Below are 23867 nucleotides of genomic sequence, written 5' to 3' on the forward strand. Positions count from 1 at the left end.
TGACAGGTGTCTGCCACAACAGTAGATTATACACTTGACCACATAACTTCTAAATGTTTTGTTCCCGCAGGTAGCATATTTGGATCGTAGTTAAGATTTCTTATCTACTCCTGAACAAGTCCTGTGGTCATTCATCTGGAGTGTCATGGGGATGAAGGTGTCTCAGAACGTCACCTCCATGTTCAGCAATAACTAGCTGCAACCTTTGTTTTAAATTTGATAATTTAAAAAAAAAGGTTTTTGAGCCTTTTTTCTGTTCCGATGTTTAACTGGAAAACAAACACTACAATTCCTGCTGGGCAAATAGACGGATATGCATGGCAGATCTGACTCATAAAGTTGGGTAGTACGATTGTTCTGCTAAAATTACACCTTACCTACCCCAGTTAAACATTGGAGGGGGGAAAAAGCTCAAAAACAGAAAAAGCTACTCAAACTTAAAACAAATGCTAAAATTATTGCAGCTAAGCACTAACATATGCACTCTGAAAAGTTTCCCACTTCTGTCACAGAATGTCTGCAAACATAGACTGCCATCTGTTTTTCTGAAATCTGAAATTTTTGGGTAATGATGTTTGCAGTCAATTTGAATTTATAGACCTTATAAATGTGATAACATGAACCCTTCTCAATTTAAAATTAGCTACTGCTGTGGGCATGTGATGGTGATTACATACAAAACTGAGATAAGTATGGTCTCAAATAAATTTAGATAACATGAGTCATATTGTATTTTTTATGAATATTGTTATAGCTTTATTGTCTAATTACTATCATGATAATTCCCATTGCAAATTTTCTAATTACACTAAATATTCTTGCATGCATTGAAGTGATTATCACTATGTTTCTTGAATCATTTTTCTTACAATTCCAGTACATACAGCAACAACCTGATAAAAAATCATTAATATTAAAGTTTCTCATCACTGCTAGCACCTGACATGTATGTGTAAATTTGATTATAATTTGATGAAGTCAATTTCTATTTATTCACTATTAGCATTACCTGTGTTTTTATTCTACAACTGTCCTGTGTATTTTACATGTTTTTGTCTTGATTACCAACTGTAGAGGGCAGCAGACAACGACCAAAATGTGAGCATGCAACAAAAAGGAACATTTCAAGCAAAAGAGTAATACTAATGCCTAATAAGAAAAAAATTGTGTGGTTTTGATTACACTCAGTTTTAGAATAAGTGGTAGGTAGATTTTTTATTTTATTTTATTATTTGTATATTTGTAAGAGTCTAGTTCAGGTTGTTATGTTTTCCATTGTATTCCATATGGTCTCTGTGCTATTGGTTTCTTCTCATCAGATGTACTGCCATTACGGATTGGAAGAACAGTTTTATATTGTCTTTTTAAGCTGATGTCAGTTTCCGCATCCACTATTTCTGGTGAGACTTCACAATTTTCGTGATTTTAGTATTATTTTCTCAAATATGTAAAAAAAAGTTTAGGGTCGGCAGTGATAAACTAGGTGGGGTCAGGTAACCACACAACTTTTTTTTAGGCCTAACCACAATCCCTATGGACCGAGTGCTAAACATGAATAAATAGCCATCATTCGGATTTTAATCAGATTAGTGCATATCTCCGACTATTACTATGAAATGTTATACCATCCTAGAGCCAAGATGGATACCTTGTTGTCATAACAACTAAAACATGGCTGACATGATTGCAATTATACTTGATCTGACTTATTACATATGGATTAGTTCATGTCCATTCAGCAATCATGTGATGAATAAATAAATTCCAATATATCGATGAGACATCAGTAACTAAACTATTTTGTCTCACACTGCTAATTCTATATTGCTGTGAAATAAATACAAATATTACATGGACAAACTACGTATTTACAAGTTTCAGTTTATGTAATAAATGAAGATATAATATTTCAGATATAGACAGAAGACAGACATTTTGTGTTCAATAAAATATATTACTATGGTAACAATTACAAGTACATGTCTGAAATTACAAATTGTTACCAGCACACAAGTACTTTGCATAGACACCACTAGAGTGTAAATTGCATACAGCAAAACTATTAACAATTTGACTGTATTTGTAAATTAGCTCACACTCAAATTTCAACCTGAAATATAAACTGTGAAAAAAGTAATTTTTAGCTTGCTTGCTTGTTACATGTATAACCAGAAATGAGACAAGATTCATGCAAAGACATCAAAGTCTAAACACCACAGGAGCTCTGATCTGTGTTTACTGTTAGAACACTGCATGTCATAACATTTAGTATGACTGTTACTGTTCAATTATAACTCCTACAGAATATAAACAAACTGATTTGAGAGGATTGGGTGAACCAATATTGTATCAGTTGTATCAGAAAGTTGTATTGTATTTTTGTCTTTGCATGAAGTCAATTCCTTGGCTAAATTCATTCAAACAAACACACTGGTGATTGTTCACAGAGTATATCCTCAATTTTCTAATCAATTCATATTTTTAAAAAAGAGTCATGTTGAGTCAATTCATTAGAGCACCTGTACTTAATTCTATATTTCTCATCAGAGACCTTGAAAATGATGGGTCAGTCGGTTCAAAATAAAATAAAATGAAATATTTATATGTTCATATTTAAAACTATACTAACACTTTATTTGAAATTGTTCCATCTTTCTAATTAGCTCAATTTTCTGTTTACTAATTCTTGATGGTACTGTGTACACTAAACTGACATCCATGTGTAAACAGTACAGATAAATGTCTCATATCTTTCAATACTCCATTTTCTTGTTCCAAAATGCATTGCATGAGAGGGCGTCACCTATGTTGTTACGTTTAGTCTAGTTTTGTCTTTATTAGGTTTGAAATAAACATTTTCATTGTGAAATGATGGAAAGATGTGTTGAAGACTTAATTATGAGTGATTTCATAGAACAAAGACTAAACACATCAATGTGTGAGAATAATTTTACAGGTGAACCCTGGGTGCAGTCAGGTGACAACCACCCCTGAGTAGCATGTGCAAACCCCTCTGCACGTACACAATACACGGCCTACTATGGAGAGACATGCAATGCATCTTTGAACCAGCAACAGGTTTATCGTTTGTTAATATACTGTAAATTTATGGATTACTGTTAGGATTTGATCATAAGACAATCATGTAGACTTCAGTGAGTATACTATTTATGTAAAAAATAAATATACAATTATGCAAAACTAGTTAGCTACAGCTGCTGTGATGTAAATCTAGAATATGGATATTGTAATATCTTCTATCATCTTACTTGTACTCTATAAGTTAGTTTTAACAATATAGAGAGGTTGTCTTGGTAACAAAATAAATTAGACACCAACAAATCTTTAGGCAATACTAATCATAATATGAATGTTAATATGAATTTCATAGCACATTCATATCTCCTCATACCGATAAATGCTAAATAAATATACATTCCCTGGACTTCAAAGAAGAAGACTTGTTATGACTTACATTCTATGATTCAAATAGTGGAAATTAGTATCACCTCTATTGTATAGGAATTTTGAACAAAACATGATTGGACTGGGCTTGTTCGTTACTCATACTGAAATGCCATTACTATTAATTACTCTTAATTATTCAAGATTAGGATGTCGAGTTGCTAACGACAACCATACAGTTGGCCAGCCCCACCTTTAATTGTAAGTTTTACTCCACTTCTCTTATAACTGCACACAATGAGATTTTTCAAATAAGAACTTGCTCAGAACTGTATAAAGATCAAAAGGTAAGCAAATATAGACCTTATTTGCATTAATTTTGCATTTTTTTGTCATTCTCTTGTTTACCAATAATTAAGATACTTGGATACAGAACACCAATCTTAGTAAAATATTGGGTTTTGGTTTTAAGATATCTAAATACAACTGCAGGGATTTAATTGCACTGGATTAACTTGATTAACCATCTAAGAGAATTAAGACTAACCTAATCACCTGAAAGTTTATCAGCAAATTACTTTTAGTTTAATTAACACCTTTTATGTCATCTTTATTTTATTTCATTTATCAGGTCTTTTCTGCATGTTTATCTTACGAGTTTAACTGTACATATATTTCATTTTGCCAATGCATTTATTTTAGATTATTACTGCTCAGTGCTTTTGAATATTTTTATAATAGGGATAATAAATGTTAAAATGTTATTTCAGTCAGCTTCACCTGACATATCTGAAAGAGTGTCAGTGTCTGCCACAAATTTAATTTTGTCTTTTTTATTGTACTATGGTATGATAATGAAAATATGCTGTCAATTACCAATACAAAGTACTACTCTTTCAAGTTCCCTCAATAACAATCATGTTGTTTTCCACAATAAAAGTGCTGATATCTATTGATTAAAGCAACAACCTAAACTTGTCATGGTTGACTTTGATAGTAAATGTATTTGTTACATCTAGTCTTTTGGTGAACGCTGCCTGTTTTTGCTGTAAACAGATACATATTTTGCAGTAAATGTAGTTAGCATGTGCAATTTTTAACAGATACATATTTTACTGGCCTTTTTGATTGGAAGACACATACTGCCAAACTAATCAATTTGTCCTTATATATATCTATATTACATGTATGTATATCAATATCTAAATAAACATTGTGCATGACACATACAGTTTCAGAGATGTCAGCTGGATTATGCAGCAAGTGAATATCTCACGAATATCAAACCTTTCCTTTGTCTAGGACAGATATCGCAAGATATCAAGTTATGACGTGAGTGTCTTGCATGTTTTAACCTTTTAAGATTCCAGCAACTGCTTAAGCCAAACTGGCTGTGAAAATGGCCATTCACATTCCCATGGGATAGTACCATCAACATTACATTCAAAGAAAGTAAACAGGGGGAACCATACTCTGGTTCGTTTGTCGCCATGATGAAGTGCACGGTTGTTTGCCAATGAGTGATAATACAGGAAGAGTCTGGAAGTGATGTAGAATGCTACAAAGACATCAATAGAATAGTGTTCATGTGCTGCTAGGATGAAGAAGATGCCAAAGATATTCATCACCCATGATGCCGTGTGAAGAAGGTTGTAATTCCTTGGAGTATCTGTGAAGAAAATATCAATAATAATATAATAATAATAATAATTTATTTACAAAGCGTCAGTATCCACAAGACGCTGAAAGCAAATCATACAATACAAATATCAGTTAAAAGCAGTTTTAAAAAGTAAAGTTTTAACATTGGATTTAAAAGCAGATAAGTTAGGTGACTGACGGATGTTGAGTGGGAGATTATTCCAGAGAGTGGGAGCAGCAACACTAAAAGCACGATCACCATATGTCATATTGATGATGTCATGATTTTAAATCATGGGTACAAGCCGAGTTGACACGTTTGGGAATAAATTATGCTGTATATTTATAATGTATTCACAGTATTGTAATTACTAGAGTACACTTAGCTACCATATGTAATTCACTGAACCTGGTATCAAGATATCATTTGTAAATAATCTGATAAAGTAATTGATCATACTTCTCACAAATGTTCTAGAAACCCCTACTATGCAATCAACTGTCTTAACTATGCCAGGAGATGAACATAATGTTATAGAATGCATGCATTGATCAACATTAACATCATTTTAGTTTCATCCAGGTTATTACGTTTGTATGTAAGTATTTTCATTTGTGTAAAACATTTAAAAATTCAGCTTACGCCACTTTACAATGAATACTGAGCATTTAAAAATGTCGTTTTACGGAAAAAGTGAGTGTTTTTGTGTTTATAGTTTAAACCATTATGTTAGTATGAGGTCTTTATTATACACTATATTCCATAGCTACACTTTTGTTAAAGTCCTGTTAGCTAGACCACTTTTTTCATACACTTTGATATTTAAATTCACATCATTCATATTTTCATTACATTATTGTTGTGTATGATCTAACCCTATCACTATCCTAGGTTGATTGTTTATTTACATTGTTTATAAATGGATTAAAACCCAAGCAGCCATCTCTATAAAAGTGAATATATGATTCATAGAAAAGATTGAAAAGGCAGCAAAAATGACACTGACACGTGCTGGAACTTAAAACTGCAACAGTATTATCTGTATCTAGATTTTAAGTTGAACTCATTGTTGTAAGTAGGTGATAACAAGTACTTTATGTATGACAAGGTCAATGGGATTGGAAACACTTGACTTTACTTACATTCTGTGATAAAGAAGTTAAGTGTAGTAACAACCACAGTATGGCCACTGAACATATAATCACCGCAAGTATTAACACCAGTCAATGACATACCCATTCCTATACAGATCTCAAGTGTTCTTATCAACTTAGACCACAAGTCATCATAGATCTGAAAAAAAACAGAAACATGAAAGACTGCAAATGTAAATTATGTGACAACCCCATGACACATGAGTACAAGTGTGGTGTACTTGGGGTATTTAATAATAATAATGTTGGGTTCTTATATAGCGCTTTCCCACTCCGTGCTCAAAGTGCTTTACAATTATTACCCCTGGCTCGGATCAGAACGGCACAATGGCTCTTTAGTCTTCCTCAACTCCCCGGGCAGCATACAATCCATTGCAGCTGTTTAAGCGCATAGGATTAAAGCCTTCACATTGCAACCTACATCCTACCAGGTCCCCAATTATACAGCTGGGTTGACTGAGGCACAGTCATGGTTCAAATCTTGCCCAAGGACTTTAGCCACTCAGAAACAAACTGTAGGCAGCGACAGGGCTCGAACCTGCAACCTGTAGATTCCAAGCCAGTCATGCTACCATTCACCAATCATGACTCCACTATGAGTATGTATGAGTGTATGAGTGCTTGCAGTGTTCTCTGTGGCAGTAACTTTCATGAGTGAAAATACAGCAGAAAACACTTCAAGTAGGAGTGCAAGTACTCCTGAGTACCCACACTGTCACTCACACAGTTGTGTTATTATTACATGTTTATAGGAAACAACAAATTTCTGTGACAGTTGATGCGATCACAGGCTTTGTGTAGAATGACCTATCACATCCTCATTTGCATAGAGGTATGCAATAATGTTTTTGGTATTACACTGCAGTGAAATGTACTATTCATGGTGGTTGATTTATAAGTTCCTGATTGTCTGGCATTATTGAATTTGGAGGGGAGCCTCAGGTGGAGGCAAATAACATGACTTGGGAGCCTTGAACAATATGGAATATGATTGTATATGGCCAATCTGATTAAAATCTCAGGTGGGAGAACAACTCGATTGCTTTATGTATCTCTATTTCCTTCCTAGCTATTGTTGTTTATTTTCATTTTGTTGTTCCAGGAGTGAGGAAGGTGCTCACTCTCAGAACAAAAATATCAAAAACATGCACAATATATGAAGGAAAGAGTGGTAAATAAAGCAATCTTGCTATACTTGCACGTCAGATTTTAATCAAATTGACATTTTATGTACCTATGAGAAACGAAGAACTAAATCCATCTTTCCAAAATATCTGAATTCATTAACATTACCTTGCCAGAGCACTGAAGATGGACCCCAGGAACTGAGAGTGATGTCATAAACATGGTAGCACATCGTAATAGAAAGATAGTGCCAGTCAAACTAAATAACCTCCTCAGTATAATCAACCTGGAAAAAAATCACAAGAAAATTTTACTCTAAAATTACAAGATACATTAGTGAAGTTAATAATGATAATGCAGTTTTAATGATCTGTCTCAGTTTAAGATTAAAATTTAGATGAAAACAGTTATCTGGCAGACTTTATTGGTCCTGTATAAAAACAAGGTCATTTCTAATCCTTATGCTATGGCTATACTGATTAGATCAAGCTCCAATGTAGCATTGCCGTAAAAAGGTCACCATCACTTATAATAATAATGACTGGTTTTTATATAGCGCTTTTCCACTCTGTGCTCAGAACGCTTTACAATCATTACCCCTGGCACAGATCTATAGTGGCACAACAACCCTTTATTTCCTCAACTCCCTGGGAAGCATACAATCCATACAACACTTCTTCCTGTTGCATTTTTCAGTAGGGGCAATATTGGATTTGTTGCAAGACTATAGCATTCATAAACGATAAGAATTGTATTAAGGGCAGATTTATAAATAAATGATACAAAATTTGAATAACTATTTCTGGCTGGTGAAATTTCTATATCACGAGAACAAGTTTTCGTAAGGTATGTACAGGAATACAGATTACTGGTTGACATACAATTACGTAACATGTATGTATATTTGTATACAAAGGTATGATTATAGTATAAACAATGGAAGGGAACCCTACATTTTCTGATTATACATGGCACACTAAGAGACATACAATAGATGCCTTGTCAGTGCACAAGTGTTTGCCATCAAAATTATACCCCTGACATTGTATTTACAAATATGTACATGTAGTTAACATTTTGACGCTGCTCATTTTGAAACCAATGATATTGCCTAACACTTGAACTACAGATCACATATTGCCACTGTTTGAATCTGTCAGTTTATTGACTGATCAAGTATGTGGATTTAATGAAAAATGTAGTTTTCAATAATAGTGCTGTTTTCTAAGTCTCTGTAATGATAACAGTTATAACTTGTTTATATGCAGACTGCAGGATATTGTGTCATTATTGACATTCTTGCAAACCGTGAATTTACTATGAATGATTACAAGAATAAACACAATAGCAAATCTTTTAGTTTAGCAACTATAATGATCTATTGATTATATACAGTGGAAATACCTGTAAACAATCTACATGTACATTACAACATGTTGATTCAAAGAATGACAAGAAATAGCACCAATGCAGCACAGCCCAAAATCAGGTCAGTCTGCCGAATAGTTAAGGAATTTATGGTTTTTAAAACCAAAAATCACATTTTTTGATACTAAATACACATTTCTGATGTGATCATTTAACATCTGACCAATTTCCATCTACACATCGTAAGTAATGTCACCACCAAATACCAATGCAATTGGTCTGGCAGTTTTTGACTTCAAGTTGTTCACATACATACAAACACACACATCAGCACACACACACACACACACACACACACACACACACACACACACACACGCACACACACACACACACGTCAGCACACACACAACACATCAGAACACACACATACAGACACACAACACATCAGCACACACATACACACATATCAGCACACACACATGCACACATACATACATACACACATATCAACACACATACACATATATCAGTACACACATACACACATTTGCTATGCCTCAGCCACACTACTGAACTATCTACAATGTAAGGGTTCAGTTGTGCTATTAGAAAAATATTTCAAGAAATACTGATATAATGTGTACTGTACCTGTGTTTATGTAGCACCAATACTATTGTTAGAATAGTTCCAAGAATAATACCCACAGCTTCACAAACTTTGAAAGCCCAGGGTATATGTGGTAGATTATCTAGTACAATATCTGGTAAAGGTGGATATTTGTCCATGTCTGGAACTCTGTCATGCACTACAGTCATTACAAATGAAGTCAATAAAAGTGCCGAAACAAAATACACAAAACTGATCACAGTTTTTTTTCTTTCCACTTTAAATTTGTGTTTATTCCTTTCTCTTCTATAAGGAGAATGATTATAGAAGTGAAATTCATTTTCACTGGAAGCGTAATCTATAGATTCTGTGGAATCAAGTCTTTCAACATGGTGCCTCAATTCACTTCGTCTCCGGGCACGAGTATCTCTCTGATTTGTTGCCTGGTTACTAGTTAGTCTTTTTGAATTCCTACTATCCTTGTGGAGTCTTTTGATGGCAGTACTTAATTTCTTGATATCACCAAGTACTTTTAACTCTATTGGTGGCTTTCTCAGATCATCTTCTGTCAGGGACATCAACACTTCTCCATCTATCTTATGTTGGGAACACAGAGTGTTGATGTAACTATGGAAACCATTTTCATCTAACCATTTTGCCACCTGTTGTGTTGTCCAATCATGTGCATCACACACCATAATACTCATGATGATTCAAATTTGTATGCCTGAAAAATCAAAATGAATACTACAGAAATACAGATATGGTTGTATGAAATTTGCATAACAAAAGAATATTGACTTGTAATTCAATTTCTATTGTTCTCAAGAAATGATAGGGTGGACATCAATGTACATTTTTTTATGGCAGTGGGTAAAAATGATTTTAAAAAAATTGTGTCATTCATTTAGGAGAACATAGTATTCTGGTACATGATAGCATTGTGTCACTGTGTGTCAGTGGTATGTCATATATTGGCCTATAGTCATGCATACAGACAGAGATAAATACATGTAAGTTGTGACTTGATTCTGACAATGTCCCTCATCATCTGTTTTTAGACATTGTCATAATTGAGTCCCATACTCCGTCTGCAGGCAGAACTAATCAAGAAGGAGCACTGGCCATGTCATTTTATCCAGTCAAATTCATTTGGCAGGAAGTATATATATATTACAGTACTTCATGAGTCATAGCCTAGGGAACTTTCAATAACGCATTTTTACAATATAATTGTATGACATATTAAAGCCATATTGAAAGAAACTTACTTACATAAATTTGAAATGAAAGAAATATACATGTTTGAATTTCATCCACATTGTTATTTTCCGGTCTGCAAATACAATATTAACGTCCGACGAATAAGAGGGATCTGTCATAAAACTTTTAAAAGACAGAATCTCGGTGGCAAATCATGAGACTGACCCACAGTCACTTGTGAACTAATATTCCATTGCCACAAACACCGGTAACGGTACCGGTATTTTTTGAATATCGTAAAACCTATAATAACGTCATTATTTTGTATTATGATCATCCTAGACTAGAATATCACCATCCTGGAATGTAATATGAGTTCAAGTGAGGACTGACTCCCGGACGTGGACTGACTGACCGACCAGTTTGATGTGTCATATGTTTATACACACGTACCTGTCCTTGATGAGATGTTAAGTTGTTGGAAAACGTATAAACCTGTCTCTATCTTCTTCTCTCGGGGGAATATTCCAAGGTAATGCCGCCTTCCTTCCCAACCGGTCACTATGGTACCTCTAATTACTAGTAATAGGAGATCTCGCCGGCTTCCGGCCATAGTCACTTCCGTGTTCTGATAACGCCCTCAATAGTTGAACCGAACATTTACTTTCGTTATTATTTTGACCTTGATACCCTTGATTGACATCTACGGAAACCCGTTTATTTGTCAGAAGCCATTGACTTGTCCACCATTTTGGTTCCTGCAGTCAGGCGATTTCACGTGTGAAGGGTAAGACATTTAAATTTCACAGCATCTTTTCTCTATTGTTTCAAATAATAGATTGCAAATTGGCGGCAAAATGTGTTAATTGTTCTCACAAACCTCAATATCTCATCTGCGCCTAAAATAAAACACAAAGACGTAAATCTAAGTGCGTATGTGCCGGCAGTAGCGTGTACGTGCAATATGATTAACCGGTGATGTTGGCCGGCCTCTGATGATCATGATCGGCGTACCCATTCTTCGCCGTCTAGAAACGTATTGTGTATAACGCTAACGTGTGTTGAAATGTTGCTGCATCGCAATTTTAGTGAACTGTCCAACGCACGTAATCTATTCTGTCATCCGGCACAAATCTTTTTAGAGATAAATCCCCCAAAACGTGCGCAACCACCATTTCTCTGCCAACTATTCTGAGTGGTTTAACCCATGTGTGGCCTACTTTTCACATTGCTCAATGAAATAACAAAGGTTGATAACGGGTCAAACACGTTTGAAATGAAATTGCTACTGTTAAAGTCGAATATTGCTGCATTCGATGTGATGTTTCTGGTTGCATGGTCAACATACACACATTTGGGGTGTGTGCACGCGATGACGTAACGCATCCAAATCGTGGCATCAGACATTTGAAATTTCACCTTTGTCAAGCATTTGTAATTTATGCTCGTATAACTATCAATATTTAAGTAAATCTGAACGAGTTCTTTCCGAGTTGTGTACCCCCTTTCGCACCCATTATTGTCAATAGTATTAAATACTACTGCACTACACTATAAAGTGGGTTATTTTTTGATGCATTTCCTTATATTTTTACTGAGCTATTATTATAGTAAATTAAAAAATGTTTTGGATGTTACTCACTTTCAAGTCTTAAAAGAATAAAAGTATTCATGGAGCCTTTAAAATTGTGTTTATTCTAGCTTTAACAAAGTCTTTTCATTAAGTAATACAGGGCTTGAATTACTGTAACAGTAGTCCCATGTCCACAGACTACCACTTCTTGTCATGGGGCTACCATAATTTTCAGCTGGTAGCCCACTTAGGCTACCACTGATTCTGTGATGGAAGATTTACATACAGATATATTTCCAATAGAGGAACCCAGGACTATTGGTCACCATCCTTAGGGCCCCACTCGGACTACCATAGAAAAAAAAGTTAATTATCATACCAGTGTGTGTGTGTGTGTGTGTGAATTTGAAATAGCTGATTGACAGGGAAACAGTTTTGAAAGTCTTAAAATTAAAGCTTGTAAATTTTATATTCTGTTTAATTTTCCTTGCCTGTAGGAGCTGACAATTTGTCAAGATGTCGAATGTACCACCATGTTATGCAGATCTTGGCAAAGCAGCCAGGGATCTTTTCAGTAAAGGCTTTGGTAAGTTTTTGTTTGCACTTTGGGGCTGTGCAGAGATGGTGGTTGTACATTTCAGATATACTATATAGTATAATAGTAATTTGTAATGACTGAAACATGGTGTACACCCACTGTCTTTGTACAGCCTGAAACATGGTGTGAGTGAGAATAAGGCTTTCCTAACAGACAGTGTTAGAAACAAATAGTGAGCCAAGGTAAGGCTAGAATTACTCAAAATGGGTTTGTTTTCTTCCAAGCTCAAATTCACACCTCAGAAAATGCAAGTGCCTAGGAACAATGCAAGTACCAAATTTAGATAAACAAAAATATACATTTGTAGTTAGGAAAAAACCAACAGAATAACAATCCCAAAGATATCCATCACAGAGGAAATGTACCGTATTGTTTCTTTGTAAAACTATTTTCAAATAAAGCAATCAAAGGGGAGGAGGGGATAAATTTATGTAAGACTGGTGAGGCCATCTTAACATTTGTAACTGTATAAGTAATAAGTATTTCACAATAGCAGGATAACTTGTACAGTACTAGTAATATAATATATTGTAGACCTAACATCTCAATGTTTGAATGAACAACTATATTTTGATAAGAACATAAATGGTATATCATCAGTCACTGCAAAATTCCTTGTCATGGTAGAGGTTCTCTGAAGGGAAAAATGATTGAGCCCTTATCTCTTGATCATGCACATGTTAAGATTTGTGAAGACCATATTGGTGAAATGTGAATATTGGCCACCAAATTATACATAGAGAAAAATTATGAATTATCAGAGGAATTGTGATTTGATTAAAACCAGGAATATTGTTAATGGTTTGGGATGAACTGTGGATATTAAATGTAGATTACTCGGTAAAGTAACTGTGTTGGCTAGAGGTTATGTTTAAAAATAGATAACACACTTGTGTAGCATAGTGTATAAAGGTTATCATTTAAACAAGCACTGTGTACTACTTTATATTTGGTGAACTCTCCTACCAAGAAAGACAGAATAACAGGACAGTGCTATTGATCCAGTCGGCTGAAAAGGAAGCATGCTGCACATCACATGACTTCAATATTAGGGGGCCTTGAAAGGGTAAATATTTAAATACCAATGGAAGTGAAACCATTATGAGGACTTTTATCAGCCAAGACCTTTTGTTCTATGTGTAGGATAAGATGCTAGACACTAGACTGTATAGTAATAATTAATGGTATGGTAGGTATTTATAGAAATGTGGAAGCAGACATCAATATTCCTGTGTAAATGGATGTAACCAGCTGGAGGAAAGTCTAAAATTAGATTTAGACATTTATCTATCCATCCACATACATATGCATTGTGCATATCATGATTGGTGTCAGTTTCACTAAGTGGGCGTCTACATGAAATCAATATACTAATATCAAATAGGTGGGATTTTATTAATCATCTTCAAAATTTATAATAAAAATGACCATTTCCAAATTATACAAGCTAATCCTAATACCAATCACAATAAAATTTTATTGATAATTTTGAAAATTACACAAATTATCATTTTCATTTAAGAAACTGATTTCATTCGAAAAGGAATTATATGTTGAATATATATAGTGTAAGGCCTATTGTTTTATTAAACTCACTTACCATTGTATTAAACACAATGTCAATTGTTTGAATGAGAATTACTTGTAATGTTAGAAATATTATCAAATGTTTCAAAATAGCAAGATTGAGAGAGATCCATAGATATGATGGATTTCAAATATAACGTTGGCAGAAAAATATGAGAGATAATTTTGTTAAAATTGTTGTCAGGAATTGAATAACAGGAACTAAAATGAGAAATAAATATTCAGATGTATGCAGATAATCGTTTGTGCTAAAACATGGAATGTGTCTGGACATGTTGTAAAAGTTAAGTATACTCTGTACATAGTATTATGCTTGCATACCAGTGATGGGAAGGTTTGACTTGGTCTCACCACTGATTTTATAGTAGGCCATATAATTTAAAGTTATCATTAGGTGTTTGTGGAAGTACAGTTCAGAAGCTGTACTCTGCTAGAGTTGTTAGCATTCAGAAGGGTGGGTGTGTTAAGCTGCTACTGAAGTAGCACAAGACAAAGATTGATTCTCTTAATGGCATTTATATGGATGACATTGAAACACTGTAAAGGTCAATCATGGCATTTAAGATTGATTCTCTTAATGGCATTTATATGGATGACATTGAAACACTGTAAAGGTCAATCATGGCATTTTGTAATACTAGACTGGTACATGGATTTAGTTAGTTGTAACGTCACAGTGATGAAAATATTTTGACATGCAGTAGCAAAGGAAACGAAATATGCCCTTTACTGTGACAGTAATGAATCAATGACTTTGCTGTCTTTTGCAGCCATGCAGTTTTAAGATAAAAAAATTAATAGAGTATAACAGAACAAAACTACTCCAGCAGAGTATAATGAAATGTGCCAGTATAGTTGTGTTCATAGTGTACAGGTTAGGAAGTATACTCATAGACTACAAATCTTTATGACGACATCACAGAGTTGTAGAAAGAGTTCTTTCACTTTCATTTGAATGAGGTAGTTCTTATCATTTACATGCTATGAACTTTGACCTAATGAAACTTGTCCATAACAAGCAGGATTGATTAATGAGAAGCATGGATGATAATATTAGTTAAATTATAAATTACACAAACTTGAATTAGATATTATGTTACTTTATTACTGCCAGTCATTAGCTGTAGGCAGTAAAGTCAATTTTTATCAGGGAGTAATAGTGTGAGTACTTGTTGGATCTTTTCCAGGTTATGGCTTTGTAAAGCTTGAATGCAAGACCAAGACAAGCAGTGGAGTGGTGAGTTAAAAGTACCATCACAATTGGAATGTTTTCACAATGAACACAAAAACTTCTTTTGTTAACATGACTCAACAATGACCTGTGTACTATAGTGAAATGTTTTATACTTATGAACATCAGAGTCTTTTGTCAGTGTAAATAGGTCACATTCCTACAAATATCAAGTCATGCTCTCCTACCAGTGATTGTTACTACACCATAGTTGATTTAGGAATTTATAAAATGGTGTATTCAGTATTTCATTGATGTTTTTTTTGTTAGATTATCATGAAGAATTATATAAAAAGTTGATTTGTAGACTTATATGTAAATGAAGTGTAATGAAATATATCTGGTATTAAAGGTGACAACAAATCATTTCTCAGGAGTAATAAATTTACTACTAGGTGCTGTTACACCCTTGTCTCTCATACAGTAGAAGTTGTAGTCATGTCAGTAAAAGGGCATGACCTTTAACCTCTACCATGTGACTTCATTAACAATCAAAGGTCATAAGCATTTTGTCAAAGGAGCACAAACTGAGTTTATACATATTTGGGTGTCATTTTTGCTGTATGTTTAAAAGGTACTCACTGTATTGTACTTATTGAAGCATACTTTGACTACTACTTGCAATTGACTTGAAGAGATCACTTGATGTTAGTGGGTCACAAGATATTGCTGTATATCAATAGCACTATTTCAGAATGTTTTGCTGCTGACAGTGCGTTCACTCCAGGTAGATCGCAGCCACTTTCATTTTGTTGTTGTAACCAATCACGTTTGTGATAGCATGTTCCACAGCACATGATTTAGCGAAAGTACTTTTAGAAGACTAAGTTGACCATCTGACAGTCATTGCAATATTGCTCAAGATTTGTTTGTTTTTAAACTCTGAATGCAACAAGTATATCTCTACATATTATAAGGTACTATTTTTAAAGACAGGAACTTATAAGTAATTTCACTAGATCGCGGCAAAACATTTCAAAATAGTGCTATTACATGCCTATTTAGAGGAGTGGGTACACTGTCATGGCACAATTAATTTGTATTTACCAGTGTTACTAAGGATTTGCCAAATTGATATCATTGACTATTGTCCCTGTCTTAGTAAAACATCAAGTGTTTATATTGATGTATATATATTGTGTTGTTGTCATAACAGGAATTCACAACTAGCGGTTCATCTAATAATGACACATCAAAAGTAGATGGAGGTTTGGAGACCAAATACTGCTGGAAAGACTATGGTTAGTAAAAACTATTGAAATGCTACCAACAACACTATACTGCAACTAATACAAGTACTAACGAGACTATTGCAGCAGTACACTGCAACTGGTATTACTATCAACAACAGTATACTGCAACTGCTACAAGTACTATCGACAGCATTGCAAACTACACTGCTGCTATTACAGCTAACATCAACACTTGCACCTGTACAACTACTACTAATACCCCGACGACGAATATTTTCAACTACTTTACTAATAATATGACTAACCGCAACACTTGCAAATGTATACTGCTACTACTGCGACTAACAGCAACACTTGTCACTATACACTACATCAACACTATAGCAATCCTAATATTACTGCTACCGTGACTACTTCAACCACTACCAACCGCTGACAACATAGTGGTTTTTGTTTGTCCACTGTACAGGTCTTACATTCAAAGAGAACTGGAACACAGACAACACACTTGGTACAGAGGTGACCATAGAGGACCAGCTAGTCAATGGTCTTAAGCTGACATTTGATACCTCATTCTCACCTCAAACTGGGTAAGATACATAACAATTCATGTTTAACCGCAATGTCCCAATATTTAAATCATAACTTCCACATTTCATAAGTTCTATATAACATTGTTTAGTATCAGACTATGGTACTTTGGTAGAAAGATAGTTTTGTTATGATATTCCCAACAGCAACCAACCAACAGTTTCCAATTTATCCCTCTGTTGGATTATTTGCAACATGAAACATCACTGGTTGAATTTTGCACATCGTTATAACCACAGCCTCTGTTACAGCACCATCTAAGACACACTGTCAACGGAATAATATGCTCTGGTTTGCGAGAATGTTTTTACAATGCAAAGTCTAAACCAATCTTATATAAAGTATCTGTTAATCTAAAGCTACTTGTCTTTCCAATTCACTGGCATTTCCAAATTCCTTGTCTGGTATTGTATTGACGTCAAAAAGATTAAATATGAATTTTTCATAGAAGATGTTTGTCACCATTAGACTTTCAAAATATACAGTACGTCAGCATTAGAGAAATCAAGTGTAGTTCTCATGAAAAAGTAATCCTTGCCTTATGTATCTATACTGTGCTGTCTCCAGAGGACGCCATTTCTCTTGATGTATTTGCTCTTGTGCTATGCTAAATTGTATGCTATGGAAATCTTACAGTTCATGTGTAGAGACAGAAAAGTGAATACATTACTTTCATTCTTTTTGTATACAGGAAAAAGAGTGGCAAAATTAAGTCTGCATACAAGAGAGACTTTGTAAATTTAAATACCGATGTAGATTTTGATTTTGCTGGTCCAACTATTCATGGTGCTGCAGTCTTAGGGTGAGTATGTGTTATGCTGTGTTAATAAAATGCACCAGTATTTATCAATTGATTGTATCAACCATGTGAGTGTTGTCACCAAAGTAACTGAACATTGCATGTTGATAGTAACAATTGGTCAAGAAGAATTACAGCCTTGAGAGAAGGGTGTGAAACAAACCAATAATAGTCCAATCTGTAGTCAGGCGTAGTGATACATAACCTTTAGTGCGACATAGGTCGCACTACTTTCTTGTTCTTGACTGGTTTACTGGGTTGTCTGGTCATTGCAAGATATACTATGAGAAGATTATACTATGAGAAACTGTGTCATTACCGCTGACCAATGAGGACTAAATGTCAAAGTGTCTGTGTGAGACAACATACAAATATATGTGTATATCTGAACACACACACACACACACATATTTTTGTCTAGTCAGTGTTCCAAGTGACGCTTACACAAAGTGATCTGTTTCCCAAATATCCAAATCCAAGACTTGTATCATTTTACTAAGTTTAACTTAATCTCTTTCACTTGATAGTTATGAAGGATGGCTTGCAGGATACCAGATGTCTTTCGATACTGCTAAATCAACACTCTCAAGAAGCAATTTCGCACTAGGATACAAAACTGGTGACTTCCAGCTCCACACCAATGTGTAAGTATTTTACCCAAGGATACAGAATAAAATACAAGACTGTTATATAGATATCTATCAATCAATCAATCAATTCTTTATTCAGTACTATGGCCACTGGAAAGTACAAACGTTTGCAATATAGATATCTATGTTCACATGCAGATTGGAAATCTTTGGGAAAAAAATGTTATACTCTTCGTGAAAGGCCTTGGCAATAATGTTAATGAAATGATGAGGAAAAAAGCTGTTTAGAATTCCCTCTATCTGACTAGTAGAGTTTATCATATAGCAAGTTTACTAGCAGTTTGTAGGTGAGAAATATACTGCAAATTAGTTATAGAATATACTTTAGTTGATCCTAAAATTGGATGAGATACGCAATACTGATACTCAGTAAAACAGACAGATATCTTTGTCAGAGTTTGCTGGACATTTCATTTACTAAGACAACGTAAGATAAGTCCAGATATTTTTGTGACCAAACCTGATTTAATACTTGTTCTTTTTAGCAATGATGGGTCTGACTTTGGTGGCTCAATTTATCAGAAAGTCAATGACAACCTTGAAACTGGTGTCACATTGGCATGGACAGCAGGGAGCAACAACACTCGCTTTGGGTTGGCAGCAAAGTACGTCATTGACGATGATACATCCGTCAAGGCCAAAGTCAATAATTCTAGTCAGATTGGTCTTGGTGTCACACACAAACTAAGGGATGGTAAGTGTTGGTTTTGTTGTCTATTTGGTGTATGGTTCCTTGAATAGCCTAAATCTGTGTTCATCTTGGTACTGACTGATTGTAGGAATCAATACCATGAATGGTTCACCTCTAAAATATCTACCGTGTATTAACTGAAAATACATTGGACTTATCGAAACTGTAAAATTAAAAAAAATTACAGAGTTGACTTACTACTATAAATCTGAGTAACTAAACCATCAATATGGACAGCACAAAAAGTAAATTTCACCACTTAGAAAGACTCATTTCAATATTTGTTTTCTTCCAGGAATGAAGCTCACCCTGTCGGCCCTTGTCGATGGCAAGAACATCAATGCTGGTGGACATAAACTTGGTCTAGGCTTGGACCTCGAAGCTTAAAACTGTAGCTAGCTAGCTATTGCAATTCAACGCAGGTTGTAAAGGATAGTATTCATAGACTGACTCCTGTGTTGCTGTGTTCCGATATGTAATGATTTAAAAAAAAAAATACTGTGCTGTATAATTAACACTAATCTTGGCCAACTTGATTTTGTGTGTGTCATGTGTGAACAAACCAGAAAAAGGGCCAGCAAAATTGCTGCATGCTATCCATTGCAATAAAGCTGCACACCCTCCAATCAACTTCTGATATACTGTTCTATGATTTGAAGTTTGTAAGTTATAAATCAACATATGCACATGCAAACCGTAGCTTTAGCATGGAATATATATATATGCTTTTCAACTTTTTACATAAAACGTCGTTTCAATGTTTTGAATTCTTTGCTGGTCCTGTTCACCTGGTAGGAAATTTATAACTTTTGTAACTTCCAGTGGGAAAACATCACATTAGTCAGTCAGTACAGAGTTATCCTAAGATCTACAGAAACGATGACAACATGACATGAGCACAAACCCAACTGAAGAAAACGACAGCAAACCAAACTGTCTCTATCAGTGTCTGAAATAGTTTCATCCCTTACCCTACCCACCTCAGTTTGTAACATCAAACATTGTGTTTTTACAAAAAAAAAAGAATTAAACAGTTATTGGTTGGAGGCACACTATTCCTGTTAGTGCCAATTCTCAGCTCAGAGGAACATTTGATGGCTTTGTGAATAAATTCATGTATTTATGTGTAGTGCACTGTGGTGAAGCCTAATTACTGTTTCTGTACCTATCATACCATAGAAATGTTTACTGTTTACAACAATGGACAAATTATTAAAAAGGACTGATGTTTAACCCCAATAGCATGGTCTCTTTATTTCTGATATAGTTTTACCCCAATGTATATGTCTTTTGTATGCAATTTTACTCAATGTAAAAATAATTTTATGTACCCCACCCCACCCCACCCCACTATTTTGACAACACACATAAGCTACCAAGTTTGTAACCCCATATATAGGCACTTTACTCTTCTGCAATTATCACCCCACAGTAGTCTCTATTTCCATGCAATTGAACTCCAGGTAGCTAAGAAGATAACCCACCCCATACTGGCAGTACAGCACACACTTGTCTCAAATGTATGGTACTTATTACTGCCGCGCCAAACCAGGGTTTTCAACATCAGACTGTCAGATCCTGTGGTCCAAGCACTATATTTTGCATTCTGATTCATTCCCTAACATATCTACCCAATACAAGGGTTCATGCATTCTGCCAAAATGTCAGAAAAACACCTTGTAACTTAAGTCAAAAACGAAATGATGAAATGATCCATATAAACTGAATATTCGGTGCTAGTCAAGACCCCGTCAAATTATTGACAGTGTCTTTTAAGTATCATGGAGGGGCGCCCGCACACATCGATTAAGACCGTTGAGGGCAGAGTGTCGAGTGACACGACATAGCCTAGCCAGTGATAGTACTGGGCAAATACCTTAATTTTGTTTGTTGGTCACAAAAAGAGCGGATAAATGGTACAATTTACGAGAACACGTATTATAACATTTGGATGAGATTAGTTAATCTATGTCATGAGAGAGGCGGCCTTGTTATAAACTCCTTATTCCAGAATAACTACTGAATCTCGTGTTTGATCGTAGCATATACGGATTACCCCTGACATTGATGTCGTTAGACTGACTTTATCAGCTCCCTGGGAGCATAAAGGAGGTCACGTGAGCCAAAGCACAAAACAGTTTTGAAAAACACAATAGACTTCAAAGCAAAAATGGGAAATAAAATATTGTCCCTGAGCCATTATGTATGCAGTCGTCACTGTGGTAGTTCTACCCGCCTAGTTGACAATAGCGCCCTCTTTGCACTCTCGTGAAAAACCCACACAAAGGGCTTTACGCACAATTATACATTAATATACATAAACACCGGTCCTTTTTAAAACAGTCCGAAAAAAAGAAAAAGGTGAAACTATTGCACCAAGCTCTCCTTACACTTGTAAGTAAAACACAGACCATAGTCGAGCATGTACCTCATTGCGAATCTTATGACATGATATTCCTTAAAATAACTTCATTATTCAATTCTTTTTACAACACATGCGCACATATGTAGGCGTACTACTACTATATCAATTATTATACACTTAATGCAAGTTTGTAATATGTACAGTGACGATACATAAATTATTTGCTTAATTCATGAAGACGTGCTTAATAGTAGGGCGTGTAGAATGCTAGTCCTAATTTCACAGAAGCGTGTACAGCTCAATTACAGATCTAGAGCTATAAATATCAAAATTATGATGGTACTGGCATGAATCTACAAGTTTATAGTATTTTAAAAGATAGCGTGCCTGAAAAACAATTGTCCCCATGGCGTCCTTTTGTTTCATTTATAGGTAAGACGGAAGAATGTCACGAATCTACACGTTTAGAATTTTAAAAGATAGCATGTTTGAAAGACAATTGTCCCCATGGCGTCCTTTTGTAATTTTTGTAATTTACATATAGTCATGTTTAGACAATAGACATTCCAAATTTTTCAGTACAGTGATTTGTAAAATTTTGGGCAGTTGACTCCTGGCTGGCTTAAATTTGTTGAGGACGTGAGGCCGAACTCAGGGCTTTCATAAATAAGTTTATGTTCCAGTTACATCACCTACACCGTCTTGTATGCAGTTTACCTTTCACTACAAGACTGACAAATCGACGTAAGGTAGGCAAAGCACTCGTAAGAATCCTATATATTTATATATATATAACTCGGTGAGTATCAATCTGCTAAGACAGTGCTCTATACCGCAGTGGCAGAGCGCAATAGTTTATATATATTATATATATATATATATATATATATATATATATATATATATATATATATATATATATATATATATATATATATATATATATATATATGTGTGTGTGTGTGTGTGTGTGTGTGTGTGTGTGTGTGTGTATAATAAGTATAAGTCTCTCGCTGGAGAGAACGATGCTCGATGCAATATTATTAGTAGCAGAGCGCCGTTATAGACTTAATTCAAAAGAATAAGGATCTAATAAGTCGTTACTCAGAGTTTCACGCTTCGAGCGATCTTCAGACAACAGTTGAATGAAGACAAAAATGAATATATATATATATATCAGGATATATATCAGGGAAATACAACATTCTTAAGTTTTCCATACAAAAGGTATATTGGATGTAAACTTTACTAAATGCTTTCAGTGACCTGAGGGATAGAGTACAACCCAAAGAGTCGTTGGGGATGAATTCTTTTTATTTGTGATTTTTATGCAAGATCCATGGACCACATAGTGACGTACACACCATCATTGAGTATGGGTGGCAGGGGGAAGAGAGGGTTGAGGATGGGTGGCAGGGGGAAGAGATGGTTGAGTATGGGTGGCAGGGGAAAGAGAGGGTTGAGGATGGGTGGCAGGGGGAAGAGAGGGTTACCCAGATCACTGAATTTACAGGAAACAAATTAAGTCTTAAATTATAAATTACGAACCTAATATTACAATTTTTTCATGTAAGTAAAACACAGACTATAGTCGAGCATGTACGTCATTGCGAATCTTGTGACATGATATTCCTTAAAATAACTTCATAATTCATTTTTTTTACAACACATGCGCACATATGTAGGCGTACTATATCAATTATTATACACTTAATGCAAGTTTGTAATATTGTACATGTTGACGATACATAAATTATTTGCTTAATTCATGAAGACGTGCTTAATAGTAGGGCGTGTAGAATGCTAGTCCTAATTTCACAGAAGCGTGTACAGCTCAATTACAGATCTAGAGCTATAAATATCAAAATTATGATGGTACTGGCATGAATCTACAAGTTTATAGTATTTTAAAAGATAGCGTGCCTGAAAAACAATTGTCCCAATGGCGTCCTTTTGTTTTATTTTTAGACAAGACGGAAAAATGTCACGAATCTACACGTTTAGAATTTTAAAAGATAGCATGTTTGAAAGACAATTGTCCCCATGGCGTCCTTTTGTTTCATTTTTAGATAAGACGGAAAA

At 34.8% G+C, this 23867-nt stretch overlaps 2 protein-coding genes across 2 annotated transcripts; one reads left to right on the top strand and one right to left on the bottom strand.

Annotated features, from left to right (window-relative positions):
• Positions 1-699: 699 nt before the first annotated feature.
• On the bottom strand, positions 700-11113 carry LOC144452290 (sphingomyelin synthase-related protein 1-like). Its single transcript, XM_078143359.1, has 5 exons — positions 10961-11113; positions 9347-10031; positions 7495-7612; positions 6190-6340; positions 700-5074 (listed from the first exon to the last, which is right to left on the bottom strand). Exons 2-5 carry the CDS (start codon positions 10009-10011, stop codon positions 4764-4766), a joined length of 1245 nt encoding a protein of 414 aa, XP_077999485.1. The 5' UTR covers positions 10012-10031; positions 10961-11113; the 3' UTR covers positions 700-4763.
• A 108-nt stretch (positions 11114-11221) lies between these two features.
• On the top strand, positions 11222-20653 carry LOC144452291 (non-selective voltage-gated ion channel VDAC2-like). Its single transcript, XM_078143360.1, has 9 exons — positions 11222-11294; positions 12578-12666; positions 15453-15502; positions 16653-16737; positions 17159-17279; positions 17972-18082; positions 18607-18723; positions 19215-19423; positions 19716-20653. The coding sequence occupies exons 2-9, from the start codon at positions 12597-12599 to the stop codon at positions 19805-19807; spliced, it is 855 nt and encodes a 284-aa protein (XP_077999486.1). The 5' UTR covers positions 11222-11294; positions 12578-12596; the 3' UTR covers positions 19808-20653.
• The last annotated feature ends 3214 nt before the right edge of the window (positions 20654-23867 follow it).

This window comes from Glandiceps talaboti, chromosome 22, assembly GCF_964340395.1.
Source record: "Glandiceps talaboti chromosome 22, keGlaTala1.1, whole genome shotgun sequence".
In the NCBI taxonomy this organism is placed as follows: domain Eukaryota; kingdom Metazoa; phylum Hemichordata; class Enteropneusta; family Spengelidae; genus Glandiceps; species Glandiceps talaboti.

Coding starts and splice junctions, on each gene's coding strand:
- LOC144452290 (XM_078143359.1), bottom strand. CDS start 10,011: ATGAGTATTATGGTGTGTGATGCACATGATTGGACAACACAACAGGTG. Junction 7,613..9,346: donor TTGGTGCTACATAAACACAG/GTACAGTACACA, acceptor ATTTTTTTCCAG/GTTGATTATACTGAGGAGGT. Junction 6,341..7,494: donor ATCTTCAGTGCTCTGGCAAG/GTAATGTTAATG, acceptor GTTTTTTTTCAG/ATCTATGATGACTTGTGGTC.
- LOC144452291 (XM_078143360.1), top strand. CDS start 12,597: ATGTCGAATGTACCACCATGTTATGCAGATCTTGGCAAAGCAGCCAGG. Junction 15,503..16,652: donor CCAAGACAAGCAGTGGAGTG/GTGAGTTAAAAG, acceptor TTGTCATAACAG/GAATTCACAACTAGCGGTTC. Junction 16,738..17,158: donor ATACTGCTGGAAAGACTATG/GTTAGTAAAAAC, acceptor TCCACTGTACAG/GTCTTACATTCAAAGAGAAC.